The sequence below is a fragment of the Colossoma macropomum genome, unplaced genomic scaffold, assembly GCF_904425465.1.
Source record: "Colossoma macropomum unplaced genomic scaffold, Colossoma_macropomum, whole genome shotgun sequence".
Classification (NCBI taxonomy): Eukaryota; Metazoa; Chordata; class Actinopteri; order Characiformes; family Serrasalmidae; genus Colossoma; species Colossoma macropomum.
In genome coordinates, this window is record NW_023494801.1 from 34,531,358 (window position 1) to 34,547,536 (window position 16,179).

The 16,179-nt window shown below is 40.6% G+C and overlaps 1 protein-coding gene across 1 annotated transcript; it reads left to right on the plus strand.

Moving 5' to 3' along the window:
* Positions 1 to 1,545: 1,545 nt before the first annotated feature.
* On the plus strand, positions 1,546 to 14,058 carry cd2bp2 (CD2 (cytoplasmic tail) binding protein 2). The gene is given in 7 exon segments (XM_036590244.1): positions 1,546 to 1,569; positions 1,571 to 1,621; positions 3,008 to 3,140; positions 4,748 to 4,905; positions 6,045 to 6,627; positions 11,312 to 11,397; positions 13,742 to 14,058. Coding segments are annotated over 7 exon segments (1,146 nt in total). The 3' UTR covers positions 13,853 to 14,058.
* Positions 14,059 to 16,179: the final 2,121 nt, after the last annotated feature.

The window sequence follows — 16,179 nt, forward strand, 5'->3', positions numbered from 1 at the left end:
AGAATGTGCTGTAGGCCTTTTTGAAGCGGGTTCTATATAGCACCAAAAAGGGTTCCTCTATTGCAACAACCATGACATCATAACAGTAGAAGAACCCTTTTGGGTGCCATTAAGAACCCTTTCCAAAAACATTCTCCAACAATCTGAAGAACACTTTTGCAATGCAAAGAACTTTTTAATCATGCAAACGGTTCTTTGAGTGTTCAGGGTTCTATATAGAATGTTCTTTACTAAAGAACCCTTGAAGAACCATTTTTTAAGAGTGTGTATTTATACTTTTTTAAACGTAAAGTTTGAAAGCTTTTAACTCGGCCTCGACCAGGTCACCTCGATTAGCTTGAGTAAACTGATCAGGGTTTACAGTGCAGCTCATCGGCTGATACACAGTTTGTGTTTGTTATACTTCACAGAAACCCATTTCAACACCTGTTTACTCACCGTAACCTGCTAATGCAAACAGATGACACATAAATGTGAAAAATAGGTGGAAGAAAAGTGAGGAGCGGTGCAAAAAGTGAAATGAAAATCTGTTTTAAGTCCAAAGAGGCCATGAGGTAGTATATATCTTGAGATCACCACTTGACTATCTCATTTGCACAGCAGATAAAAGTGGCCCAAATCTGATTTTCTCACCAAATAAAATTTGTTGTTTGGCTGTTCACAGTATCTTTTAAATGTGATCTCAGTCTGAACAGATCAGCTCCTAATCTGACCTGCATGCGCAGAAGAACAGAGCTTCACGCTGCTTCACAGCTCATCCAGAGGTAAACAATCACGACTGCCAGTCGCTTCAGCTTCATCTTCACCAGCATCACAGGAGCCACCATGAAGCCTCACTGACTGACAGCTGGGCTCATCACCCAGAATGTGTTCAGCTCGCCGTAAAAAGGGCACGGTCACTTCTTTGGTTCGCGTCCTCGGATTCTTTAAACTGCTTTCAGACTTTTATCTGCTCTTTGTCGCTGCAGCCTCGTTCTCCTGCGGCCGCGTTCGGACACTTCTACCTAAACCTCTTCAAACACGGAGCGGCTGCGATGAGTCTCTTCTGAGTTTGGTACAGAAACATCACCCTAAATGTTTTGAGTCTCAGCAGCCTGAAATTATGACGAGTGTGGAGTTGGATTGTGTAAAAGTCGCATGAATTCCGATCTACCTGTTCAGACAGAGCTGCACTGCCGCAGATCGGACATATGAAAGCTGTGTCATCTGTGTCACATATGAAGAAAAATATCAGATTTGGGCCACTTTTACTTGCTGTGTGAACAAAACCTAAGTCACATCTTGCGGATAGGGCTGCCCACCGCTCCGGGCAAGCGTGCTCACTGCCCCCTAGTGTGTGTGTTCACTAGGGTGCATGTGGGTGTTTTCGCAGCACGGAGGGGTTAAAATGCAGAGTCCCCCCATTTTGGGTAACAACAAAAGAAATCAATCCAGAACAATCCAGAAATTTATACCCACAGCTCATGGCCTCTCTGGACATCCATAGTTTTATGACGTTTCCTGAGGTGTCAGTCAGGAGGCTCATGTTGTTCTTTGTCTTCTAGAATGTCGAAAAGAAAAGTCACGTTTTGAAGATGGAGATGGGGAGTTTAATTTGGATGACGATCTCCCAAAGAAGAAGGTGAGCTGTTTATTCTCATTTATCGACCTGCACTGTTAGAAATAAAGGTACATTTTTCCTTCATCAAGGTCCAAACAGTGTAAATGTTCCCTCAAAGCTCCAACAGTGGTTTTAAGGTCTGATTGTGAACCTTAAATAAGTTTCTCCAGGTGAAAAGTTCGTATTTGTACCTTTTCATAACCGAATGTTTTAAACAGAACAGTAAAATAAAAGCCTGGAGACGAGACGGGGTGTGTGGAGTCAGTACAGCTTAGAACATATCATTTCAGTGGATTATGGTTCAGTTATATTCCCTGACTAAAGGTACTGAGATGGAGCCTTGAGGGAACCACCCCAGTGACAGTTTAGTACCTTTATTTCTGGAACACTGAGCTGATTGTTTACGATTTCAGTGTTATTCTGAGGCACAGCAGGACCTAAACTGTGAGATAACATGGATGTTGTTTGAATAATAAAAGCAGCTTATAAATACACCACTGTTTAATACATAAATTAATTTTCTATTAGTATTAATTACAGTCAGCAGTTCAGCTGGTCAGTGTAGCAGTGTAGTCGTATTACCAGTAGGCCTGTCTAGCTAAGCTGCATAAGTTTTTAATAACTTGTTGCATAAATACAGAATTGAGTTGATGTAAACAACATCATTTGCTCTTAAATGGGTCAAAGTGATGTCAAAAATTAAATGTCTTGAATCAGTTACAGAACTGGAAGGAGGAAACTGGCTGTTCAGCGCAAGGTGGGCGTAATGGCAAAAGTATAATATCGCGATACCTCAAGAAATCACATAAAATGAAATTACATAAAATGTAAATGATCTCTCTTCTGATTGGCTGCCCTGTATTGTGCCTCATTCAAAATACAGTTCAGGCTGAATAGGCAAATTTTTGAATGCTGCTGCTAAACTTGCACCAAAATGTTATAGTATAATTACACGTAGGGCTGGGCGATATGACAATATATATGTTTATTGTGATACATTATGTCACAACACAATATGCTTTTCTGAGCATATCGTGTTTATCATCAGGGCTTGTTGACACTGACCAAGTGCATGTTTCATTACAAAGAGAGCAAAATTAGTCCTGATTAACTGGATTTAGTGCCAAATGTAAAATAAAAATCACTGTGTTCACAGTTTTTAAAAGTGTTTTTAAAAATGTAGCGCTGCTGGCTTTTTCTTCTCTGTTTCAACTCATCAGATGTCTGAAAAAATAATAAATACTGTGGAACTTCATGATATCGACTGTGGAGAGTGAATGGGAGTGAAAGAAACTCCGTGCTTACATACGACATCAAACTCTTTTATTCCTAAACAAAGCAAGGAAAAAACATGTTTTCCATGCTATCCGCCCTTTAATGTGTTGCTGTGTCTGTGTTTTTCCGCAGATGTATGACGCGGTGAGCGGTCCAGGCTCCAGGTTTAAGGAGAAACACTCTTTAGACAGTGATGAGGAAGACGAGGAAGAGGATGGAGAGAACAGCAGCAAATATAACATACTCGCCAGCGATGATGTTGAAGGTGCCTGCCTGTGCACGTTCACTGCCCCACACAGTGAAAGAAGAAGAAATGATCTCTCTTTGATCTGTGTTCTTTGATGTTGTGGTGACATAGAGGACAAATGTTTCCTAATCGTATTCGCAGGGCTCCCATCATCCTTAAAAAATATTATAGAGGTTTAGAATAGATATGTACAAATTTAAAAGCCTAAAGTGTCGCAAAAATGTATTGTTTTTACTTTTAGTTGTGTTTATTTTGAGCATATTTTAATGTATCAGCTCTCAGCAAAAATAATCTATTTTGCTGTCATAAAGGAGCCATAAACAGACATTAACCATAACCTGCAGCACGAGGAATGCTTTCAGATGACAGATAGACAGACAGCAAGACCTATAAGGCAGAAATAAAAATAGAAATAGACATAAATTAGGCAGAAATAAACTAGCAGTAGCAGTGATGCCCACCAGTCAGCGCTCAGTAACAGTAAAGCTAATCAATCAGTCCTCAGTAGCAGTGATGCCGACCAATCAGCGCTCAGTAGCAGTGATACCAACCAATCAACGCTCAGTAGCAGTAATGCCCACCAATCAGCGCTCAGTAGCAGTGATGCCCACCAATCAGCGCTCAGTAGCGGTAATGCCCACCAATCAGCGCTCAGTAGCAGTGATGCCGCCCAATCAGTCCTCAGTAGCAGTGATGCCGACCAATCAGCGCTTAGTAGCAGTAATGCCCACCAATCAGCGCTCAGTAGCAGTGATGCCGCCCAATCAGTCCTCAGTAGCAGTGATGCCGACCAGTCAGTGCTCAGTAGCAGTAATGCCCACCAATCAGCGCTCAGTAGCAGTGATGCCGCCCAATCAGTCCTCAGTAGCAGTGATGCCGACCAGTCAGCGCTCAGTAGCAGTAATGCCCACCAATCAGCGCTCAGTAGCAGTGATGCCCACCAATCAGCGCTCAGTAGCAGTAATGCCCACCAATCAGCGCTCAGTAGCAGTGATGCCGGCCAGTCAGTGCTCAGTAGCAGTAATGCCCACCAATCAGCGCTCAGTAGCAGTGATGCCGCCCAATCAGTCCTCAGTAGCAGTGATGCCGACCAGTCAGCGCTCAGTAGCAGTGATGCCGACCAGTCAGCGCTCAGTAGCAGTGATGCCCACCAATCAGTCCTCAGTAGCAGTGATGCCGGCCAGTCAGCGCTCAGTAGCAGTGATGCCGGCCAGTCAGCGCTCAGTAGTAGCCAGGCTTCCATTAAACCAGCTCTACTATCAAACTATCAGCTGGATCAGAAATTGACCTCTAATGAGGGACTAGAGGACGAAGTGTTTCTATAAAACAGCAAAATAAAACAATATGATTAAAGGCAAAAATGTTTATAACAATTTAATTTGTTGTAAACAATAAGTGCAGCAAACAGTTTTGACAAGCAGGGCAGTTCAGTGTAGTCTTATAAACTGTTGGCTGTGTATGTGCAAATTTTTTGCCTTAATACAGAGCTCAGTTGATGTATTTGCTCATGTGCAGAGTTACTTCGTATTTATGGACTATTAAGTTGTCATTCTGTCTTCTGTGCATATGATAATAATCAATAAGGTGAAATAATGTCTTATATGATCATGTCTGTGTTTTTATAGGGCAGGAAATGGCGACGATTGACTGCGATGAAGGAGTGCCCATCACTCCCTTCAATCTGAACGAAGAAATGGAGGAGGGGCACTTTGACTCGGAGGGGAATTACTTTATCAAAAAGGAAAAGGACATCAGGGACAACTGGCTGGACAACATCGACTGGGTAGGTTGTGCATTTAATGTTGTTTAAGTTGTTTTAAAATTAAAAGTGCTATGGTAATTCACAAGATCAATAAAATGGTGAATTATATGTAGAAGAATTTTTTCTTTTGGCTTCCAGTTAGGTTTTTGGCCCAGTGAGTACTGAATTTAAGTTTTAGTTTCAGTAAAGAGTTTTCATTTCGGTGGATCACAAACTCAAATTAACCAAAAAGAGTTTTTTTTTTCTTTGTTGTGCTGTCTACTTGTTCTCTCCTAGTTTTCCCAACATTCAGGCCCGTATTCACACATACTGCGTCTGCGTGGCGTGAGCGACGCGAAAAGTCTTGCTTTTCATTTTGGTGCCCATGTTAACTGGTCAGCATTTCACATCACTGAAGTGCCACAGTGTTTAGAGAATAGACCCAACGCCATTTTTTTCCGCGCATCACACAGCAAAATACACTGAAATAAACCATGAAAATCAGGGAAAATTAAATAGAAAACTGTACAAACTTAAAAACGCAATTTTTAAAAATTTAAAAAAATTCCCGGTTGGTCTGTCAGGTTTTAAACTTTTGCCCAATTACAAGTCAGAATACTGTTGAGGATAAACAAATATATCGTGCACTTCCATAAATTAGATTTTTGTTGAGCAGCGTGACTGTGACCATCTATCTGTCTGGAAAAAGGAATGTCTGTATAACTTTCTCGCTGCTTTGCAGCTCAAACGCTGTATGTACACTGTTAGACATAAAGGTTCTGTTCAGGTACATTTTTCCTTCATCAAGGTACAAACAGTGTAAACTTTCCCTCAAAGGTCCAACAGTGGTTTTAAGGTCTGATTGTGATCCTTAAATCAGTTTTTCCAGGTGAAAAGTTCGTATTTGTACCTTTTCATAACCGAATGCTTTAAACAGAACAGTAAAATAAAAGCCTGGAGACGAGACGGGGTGTGTGGAGTCAGTACAGCTTAGAACATATCATTTCAGTGGATTATGGTTCAGTTATGTTCCCTGACTAAAGGTACCGAGATGGAGCCTTGAGGGTTCCACCCCAGTGACAAGAGGGGAACTTCGGTACGGCTGGTGCGGCCGATCCCTGGTGTTTCTAAATGTGTCCGTTCTCATTAGTGTAGGTAGTAAACCTCTGTCTGTCTTACAGGTGAAAATCAAAGAGCAGCCGATAAAGAAGAAAAAGAAGGGCCTCTCTGCTAAACGGAGACGAAGAGCAGGAGACGAGGACGAGGCGGAGGAAGAGCGACTGCGGGAAGAACAGCAGGGAGAAGAGGAGGAAGATGAGGAAGAGGAGGAGAAAGAGCCAGAGGAAGATCCATTAGCCAAGTACAATCTCTATCAACTGACAGAAGCTGTGGTCGGCCTGCTGCTGCCCGGAGAGACCGTTTCCGCTGCCCTCCGCAGGTTGGGGGGGCTCGGGGCACGGAAAAAGAAAAGCCGGCTGAGGGACGGAGCGGAGGAAGAGAAAGACGAGACGACGAACAGAGACACTGAGAAGCTGGAGAAGCTGACGGCTCTGGCGGACAGACTGGTGGGTTTGGGCGAATATGAGATCTATCAGCAGACGTATGAAAAACTGGCCTACAAGCTGAAGAACTTGCAGCAGGGAGCGGCCGCACAGCAGCCAGGAGAAAACGAGGAGGAGGAGGACGAGCTGGACATGTTCGCTGATAAGTTTGACGAGCGGCATGGTGCGGAGAAAGAGAAGAAGGAGAAGGATAACGGCAGAGGTGAAGGATAGGGGAGTGAATGTGGTGACTGTAATGTTCAAACTGAATCAATAATCTATTCTCTGTGAATCCGTTTCACTAAAGAGCACAGTGTGTTTACAGATTCGGTTGGGAATAATTAATATTTTCTAGTATTGTGTTAATCTTAGAGGTTTACACAGAAACATTCAGTAAGACATTTAAAAGAAATGCGTATATACTTCGAATGCCAGTTGAAGAGCTTATAGATTTTCAGCAAATGCTGGGAAAATGAAAATGAAACTAAAACTCCGATACATCAGATCTGCTCTATGGTAGAGAGTCAAAAGGATGAGCTTGTCCAGAAGAAGGTCCAGGACGTCTGTTTGGCAGTATGTTTGTTTCCAAACAAACGTGCAGGAGCGCTGGATGTTAACACTGAGTTCACATGTATTTAATAATCTGAGCAGAAAATCATATTTTGTCAGTAATCCGATCAACACGTTACATGCACTTGAGTAATCCGATAAAGGGGAAACTCTGTCTCTACATGAGTCAGACGGTAATCAGATTTCTGCTTTACCACCACCCAGTAAACTCACAGAAGGAGACGTGACGTACAACTCAAACTTCATGCCACAACTTTTTTTTAAAACACTGTGCCGCTTTACCTGAAAATATGAGCATACATCATCTAGAAGATGAAGAATATTTAAATCCTTAATTTCGTCAAGCATGTATTTGGTGTCAGCGTCGCTCCAAAATCAGAGTAAGAGTTTAAATACACTGAGAAATCAGATTACTGAAATCCAGCCTCTTTATCGGATTTCTAGACCCTGCTCCCGTCTAAGAAATCGGCGTGCGCTGTTTACACAACCATTTGAATGATCGGGTTATTCAGTGCATGTAAACTCACTCAATGAGTGCGTTTATATGCTCTTAATAATTTGATAACTGCAGTGAGCAATATGGTGATCGTGTTTACATGCTATTGGGTAATCAGATAATGGGGTCACATGAGTCAGGCAGTAATCAGATTTCTGCTTTACAACCAGCCAATAAGCTCACAGAAGAAGACGTGATGTAAACGTAACGAAAAACTTCATGCTGCAGCTTTTTTTTTAATTACCTGAAAACATACATCATCTATAGAAGATGAAAAATATTTAATTCCTTAATTTCGTCAAGCATGTATTTGGTTTCAGCATCACTTTAAAAGTGTTGTGTTGCATCTCGCGGGTGCTGCGTTGAACATTGCTCTGGTTTTGCGCATGCGCAGACTGAGAGAAATGAAAGAAATCAGAGTAAGAGTTCACATGCACTGAGAAATCTTACTTGGCTAAAATCCAGCCTCTTTATCAGGTTTCTTCATCAAATTTCTAGACCTTACTCTGATCTAAGAAATCAGAGTGTGCTGTTCACACAACTACTTGAATAATCAGATAACTGCAGAAATCCGATAACGATCAGATTATTAAGCACATGTAAAACTCAGTATTACGTGCCGCCTGTATGTCGTTATACGGAGTAGCTAAATTTAGCTACAAAACAAAAGTCTAATGTCCTTGTGCAAAATGGTGATCTAAAAACAGTTCAGCTGAGCTATAAACAATACAAAGTGATATTGGACACACCCAGTTTTGATCATTGGCCGAGGTTTCCACGAAAGACGGTAAATTGGACACACTTGGAAGAAAGTGAGGGTCAAAGCGGTGAAATGTTTTACTTTTACTAATGCTACAGCTTTAGCAAATAATGTGAAGTTTATTGTATTTTTTACAGTTAAATATATAGTGTATGAAGTTAATATAGTGTACCATAATATATAGTGTACACCAATCAGGCATAACATTCTGACCACCTCCTTGTTTCTATGCTCATTGTCCATTTTATCAGCAACACTTACTATATAGGTGCACTTTGTAGTTCTACAGTTACAGACTGTAGTCCATCTGTTTCTCTGATACTTTGTTAGCCCCCTTTTACCCTGTTCTTCAGTGGTCAGGACCCCCATGGACCCTCACAGAGCAGGTACTATTTGGGTGGTGGATCATTCTCAGCACTGCAGTAACAATGATGTGGTGGTGGTGTGTTAGTGTGTGTTGTGCTGGTCTGAGTGGATCAGACACAGCAGTGCTGCTGGAGTTTTTAAACACCTCAGTGTCACTGCTGGACTGAGAAGAGTCCACCAACCAAAAACATCCAGCCAACAGCGTCCTGTGGGCAGCGTCCTGTGACCACTGATGAAGGACTAGAGGATGACCGACATAATCTGTGCAGCAGCAGATGAGCTATCGTCTCTGACTTTACATCTACAAGGTGGACTGACAAGGTAGGAGTGTCTAATAGAGTGGACAGTGAGTGGACACAGTGTTTAAAAACTCCAGCAGCACTGCTGTGTCTGATCCACTCGTACCAGCACAGCACACACTAACACACCACCACCACATCATTGTTACTGCAGTGCTGAGAATGATCCACCACCCAAATAGTACCTGCTCTGTGAGGGTCCACGGGGGGCTGATAAAATGGACAGTGAGCGTAGAAACAAGGAGGTGGTCGTAATCTTACGCCTGATTGGTGTGTATAGTTAACATAGTTTATTTACACTTTACAATGGAAAATATTTATTTATTCATGTTTATGTTTATTGCCTTTAGTTCATTGTTTTTTTAGGCAGATCATTATAAGGGTTGTCATAATAAGCCTTTCTTTAAAACGAGGTGGATAAAATTAGATTGAACCCTTTCTTTAGGTGGATTTAGCAGACGTTGATGACTTAATATGGAGCGGTCATTCAGATGTAGGTCATCAGTACCAAACATTTTTGCTTTTATTTGTCAGTGTGAGTCACAGCCATGGACTTCGTCTTGTTACACTCAGCACTGCTGATTACACGTCACAGGAATTGAGATATAGACAGGATGCAGATGTTGCCCCATGGCAACAGGTACTTCAGTTTCATTTGTGTGAAGAATCCAGTGATGATACACAACTTGAAGAGGGAAAAACCACTGAAACACAATCTGTTATGTAATTGTTGCCATACAGTGGCAGTAAATGGACGCAACACCACACTAGAGCTGAACGATTAATCGTTTTTTTGTATCGAAATCGCAATTTTCAAATCGGAAGAGCTGCAATTTTCTTTAATTATAGCCTACACTCTTAAAAAGTATAGTCCTTCAAAGTTCTTAAAAAAAGATGGTTATTTCGTAAAGACAGTCGTTCTATATAGAGCCATGAACACTCAGACCCATTTGCATGCATAAAAGGTTCTTTGCATGGTGAAATGGTTCTTCAGATTGGAGAACGTCTTGTATGTGGTTCTGTATAGCATCAAAAAAGGGTTCTGGTACTGTTTCTTTGTTGTGTGTTGATGTCAAGCTTATAACAACAGATGAACATTTTGGTCCTATAGAGAACTCTCTTCAAAAAGGTTCTATATAGAACCATATACAACACATTCTCCATCAATCTGAAGAACCATTTCACCACGCAGAGAACTTTCTATGAATGCAAATGGGTCTAAGTGTTCATGATTCTATATAGAACGACTGGCTTTACTAAAGAACCATCTTTTTTTGAACCTTGAAGAACCTTATGGTCCTTATGGTTCTACACAGAACCATTGTCTTTACAAAAGAACCATCTTTATTCAGTGTGTATGTTAGCAAAACCAGTGTTTTAGGTTTTAAGAGGGGAAACGGAACCTAATAAGAGTTTGTGAACTGCCTGTAGGTGAGTTAGACCAATCAGAGGCAACCAAATCTCCATGTGTTGTGACATCACAACCACAACTTACTGGCAGTTTGACACACTGCGTTCAGGAGTCGAGCCTCAAGCCAAAAAAGGTGGATGTTCTGGTGTTCTTGGCCAAAAAAAAACAGGCCTGAATCTCAATTTAAAAAAGAAATCGCAATTTAATTTGCAGTCGCAATAATTGTTGGAAAAATCGCAATTAGATATTTTCCACAAATCGTTCAGCCCTACACCACACTACCTTTTTCACTTTCTTTATATTCCAAGTTAAGTTTTTTGTGAGTCATTATAATTATTGTCATACTTATCTGTGTTTTTAAAACATTTATGAACAAATTACTCTTATGCACGTTAATTTTTCCCAATGCCTGGATGATAAATGGGTCCTGTGGTACTGCAGTCATTTACTTCAACTGTATGCATTGCAGATTGTCACGTGCTCTTGCCATATGCAACAAAATGCAACAGTAACAGAAATAGAAAAACATTTGTTATATATTTATATTTTTACTAATTATGCTATAAAAAAATGTGAAAACTATGAGATAAAAGATTAAAAACACTTATCATCTGTGAACCCTGCGGTTATTTGGCTGGACACAGAAAAGTAGTCAAATTGTTACGGCTTAATTGATTAATTCATCTGAATTTTGAGTTCAATCAATACAAAACTCTTCAAATGTTAGAATATTCTGCTCATCCAAGTCAAATTAGTGTGTAGCACAAATTAGCACAGTTTAATTCACCTATAGGAAGATCACAACATCAACATAGTGTTAGTCTATTTATATGAATAATGAAAAATATAGAAAGTTACAGTATCACATTTTATGACACTAGGATTGGTTCCCTGGCTTAGTAGAATAAAGTGGGCTTTGTTAAGGGGTCCTCAGACACTGAGCTGAAAGGTGTGAATTATTCTGGGGGTCTCTTAAAACCTAAACGTGCTGTGTTTTCTCTGCAGTGAGTGACGAGGTGATGTGGGAGTATAAATGGGACAATGAGGAAAGCTCAGAGCTCTACGGACCCTTCAGCAGCCAGCAGATGCAGGTCAGAATCTTCTGGATTTAGCTATAAACTCTCAGAGCTTAATTACCTCGTTAGGCCTTAAATGACTCATCAGAACTGGTTAGGCAGATCAAGATTTGTCATTATGAGTTGTCATCTGATGATGATTCCAGAACGAAATAAATACTCTGACTCCTTAAACCTTGTGCCAACACTCAAGAACCATGAGCTCCACTAAGCAGCTGGATCTGAAAGTGAAGCTAAGGCTGCATTTACACAGCAGGTAAAAGTGGCCCAGATCTGATTTTCTCACCAAATCCAATTTTTTTGTTTGGCTGTTCCCAATATATTTTAAATGTGATCTGTGTGCGACATCAGTCTGAACAGATCAGCTCCTAAACCAACCCACAAGCACAAAAGAACAGAGCTTCACATGGCGGCTCGTCCAGAGGTAAACAGTCATGACGGCCAGTGAATGCCAGTCGCTCCCAGAGGATCAGTTTCGTCTTCACCAGCATAACAGGAGCGAGTATAAAGTTCCAGTGGTTGACAGCTGGACTCATCACCCACAGTGAGTTCGAGTTCACCGTAAAAAGGGCTCGTTATTAAGCCACGGGCACTTCTTCAGTTCGTGTCCTCATATTCTTCAAACTTTTTTTTGACGCTGCAGCCTCGGTCTCCTCCGGCCGCATTCGGCCGTTTCATTCAAAACCTCTTCGAACACGTAGCGGTTGCGATACATCTCTTCTAATTTTTGGTACAGAAACATCAGCTGAAATGTTTGAGTCTCAGCAGTGCAAAATTATAACGAATGTCGAGTTGGATTGACATAAAAGCCGCATGAATTCTGATCTGGCTGTTCAGAGTCACATTGCCGCAGATCGGATACGTATCGGATTTCAGTACCACATTTGAAAGCGTTGCAAATCAGAATTGAAAATGTCAGATTCAGTGTGTTTATCTGTTCACACTGACACACAGACACACATCTGTGTCACATTTGAGGATAAAGATCGGATTTGGGCCACTTTTACCTGCTGTGTAAACATAGCCTAATTCTCCTACAAAGCAGGAGAAAACTATAAAAGCAGATTAAGCCGTTTCCAGCTTGCAGTTTTCGCTGAGATTTTATTAAGAATTGGCAGTTAAGGGAAACTGTGGAAGTCAAGGCAAGATCTGGAAAACCAAGAAGACACTCAGATAGCGCTGCTCGTGTGCTGGCTAGAAAGGCAAAGCAAAACCCCCATATGACAGCGAAGGACCTGCAGGAAGGTTTCACTGACACAGGCCTGGTGGTGCAGCGTTAAACTGTGCAGCACTGCTTGCACAAACATGATCTGCATGGAGGAGTCATCAGAAGGAAACTTTACCTGCAGTCTGAAAAAAGTGAAAATATATAAACACATTCTCTACAGTGGACAAAACATGCATATTCTGCACATTTTTTGCACAATTTCTGCTTATTTGCATTTATTTTCTGTTTAGTTGAACATGTAGGGAAGAAAATCTAAAATGGGTTCTTTTATTGTAGCAAGCTTGACATGGTAACAACAGAAGAACGCTTTTTGGTGCTATATAGTACCATTTCCTATATATATATATATATATAGAGAGAGAGAGAGAGAGAGAGAGAGAGAGAGAGTCTGTGCTGAGTTTATTCAGCTGTTGTTCTCTGCAGTCTCTGTAAATGTAGCTTTTACTGTACGAGGAAACTCAGTGTCAGTTTGAGTCACTAAGAGCAGAATCATGTTTGATTTTGAGAAGCGACACTCCGTCTCTACATTTCAATCCAAGATCAACGTAAATTCAGTGAGCTGCTCCGTCTCTGAGCTTAAGCAAAGCACAGCTTTTGCATGCAAATGCAAACTGTTTGCATTGTAACGCAAAACATTAACTTTTTTCTTTATTTATTTATTTTTAAAACCACAGCCACTTAGGGGCTCCGTAGAAAACAGTTGGGTGTGGTTACTCTTTAAAATGCATTTCATATCAAACCACTCTGACCTCCCAACTTCACTTACATCCTAACAATTTAATCATGCAAACATTTTTCAAAATCAATTTAAGCAAAAGGCAACAAAGAGACAGTAACATTTATGTTTCTGTTTCTGAAGCTCACGCTTCTGTGGCTAAATTGAACACACTGATATGAAGCAGGAGCGTCTCGCTTGTGTTTCAACTCAAGTTTGACTGATCTAGCATCAGCGTTCTAGTGTAGAACGTTTGTACATAACTGACTCACATTATTTACACCATAAAATCACATTACAGATTAGCTATAAATAAAAAAGTGCACGTTAGGCCGATATGTGCTGATTCTGATCGAGCACCCCTAAGAAAATTTGCAGATCTTAAATTTGGTTCATGTTTCTCTTCCTTTCTGCAGGACTGGGTGGATCAGGGCTACTTTAAGGACGGCGTGTACTGCAGACGGATCGACCAGGAGGGCGCACAGTTCTACAACTCCAGAAGACTGGACTTCGACCTTTATACGTGATTCGACTTTACGTTTCCAAACCTTCATTTTTCCCCGTTCATCAGCTGTGAGAGAGATTTCCGGAATCAGCATTTGCTCAGTGTTTCTCTGAAATTCGAACATGATGGAAACCCTGATTAAGTGTTTGTTCTCTTGTCTAACTATTTGATACCTGAGCGTGTATCTTTGTTTTAAAATAAATTTTGGTGACTCACCAGATCAGTGGCTTTTTTTTGAGACTGAAAGTGATTACTGGAATCTGACCTGATCTGAATCTGACCATTAATCAAAACTACAAAACAACAATTTGTGCATTGCATGTAGTATCAGTTGCTTCAGTGTTTAATAAACTAAATTTGGATCTTTACAGATAAAACTGACTCTTCCTATTAAGAACCTGGGGCTACTAGAAGTGCTGTTCTGTTTCCATATCACAACAGCAGTTTTGCCATTTTAGATAGATAGATAGTTATATAGGCAAGCAGATAGACAGACAGACAGACAGACAGACAGACAGACAGAGACAGACACTTTATTGATCCCAAAGGAAATTTAGCAGCCAGTATCAGTCACACAACACAGGACAGTTATAATAATAAGGGTGATACAATATAAAAAGAAGAATAAATACAAATAAAAAACAATCTACAGGCATATATACAAAAATCTACAATAAGATCTATAACCTGAGATGAACCAGGCAGTGCAATAATGACTGTACAAGGAGGCGCAGGTTACGGCATATAATGACCATACTGAATAAATATGTGCAGATATTGGTGTCCAGGTGTGGAGTGTCCAGATGTGCAAGATGTGCTATAAGGTGTGCAGAAAGTGCAATATGTACAGATAGATAATATAAACCTATGATTTAGCATTAGAGTTTCAGTCCTCATCTCTCCTCTTCCTTCTCTCTTCTCTTCTGGCCCCACTGGGAAGAGTTGAAGAGCCTGATGGCTGGAGGGACAAAGGATCTCCTTAATGTGTCGGTTGAGCAGCTCTGTGACAGCAACCTGCCACTAAACATGCTCCTGTTGTCCGTGATGATGGTGTGCAACGGGTGGCCGTCATCCTCCATAATGGAGAGCAGTTTAACTGCAAGACAGCAGCAATACTTAAATGAGATGTTTGGTTCCATAGAGCTGTAATGGTTTGGCTGCATCAAGTACAATATTGCCAAAGTATGAAGGGAACTATTTACAGTTTACTTGTTTGTTGCTAACATGTTCATCCATGGTAATAGAAAAAGTAGACAAACTTTTTCACGTTTCCTCCATAATTCAGTGTGTGAGATGGTTCAAATGTCTTTACAGTGGTCGTGATAGGAACCGGGGGTCGCCATGACTACAACACAAATATAGACATTTTATTTACTATCCAGAACCACCAGTGAACCTACACGAGTCTTCTGAGTTGTAATGTTTAAAATGTTGAAACAATAAATGCAAAAAAAGAAGATTAAAAATATGTTTTAGGCCAAAATCATCTCAAAACTTTTGTAAAACAATGTCTCAACCGTCAGGCTGTGTATTTATAAACATCTTAACGATCTAATTGTGAAAAAATGTTCATGATTTTATGCAGAAAATGTCCAATTATGTCTGATTATGCAGAAAAGTTAGTGGAATTCCCCTTTAAAATGTAAACAGAGTCGTTCAGAGTGGTTTGGTGTGAAACGCTCTGTTCTAGAGAAACTTACAGAGTCAGAACTGTTCACAGTGGTGGTGATGGGAACCAGACGTCCACCTCTAAAAGCTCCCTCACAGAAAGTTACTACATGAAATGGTTATGAATTCACTGTCTGATGACTGAGACACTGTTTTATGAGAGTTTTGAGAAGATTTTGGCCTTAAACTCCATTCATGGTGAAGGGATACATAACATGCAGGGTGCTATGAGGCAAAATAGTCCCCAAAGAAAACTTATTATTTCAGATTTTCCACTATTTTCCATCATCAACATTCCATATAAACTCAGAAGACTCGTGTAGGTTCACTGGTGGTTCTGGATAGTAAATAAAATGTCTATATTTGTGTTGTAGTCATGGCGACCCCTGGTTCCTATCACCACCACTGTAAAGACATCTGAACCATTTCACACCAAACCACTCTGAATCTCTCTGTTTACACCTCACACACTGAGTTATGGAGAACTCTTAAAAATATCAGTTCCCCTTTAAGAACAACAGTAACAGTAACAATAACAACAGACTCATCGTCCAGTTCATCAGAAACCCTCCACTGAGAGTCTGCAGTCTGTTATTGCACTCCTATACAGTGTACACACTTAAAAAAGGTGGTTCTTCAAAGGTTCTATTTAGAACCATGAGTTCTATATAGAGGCATTTC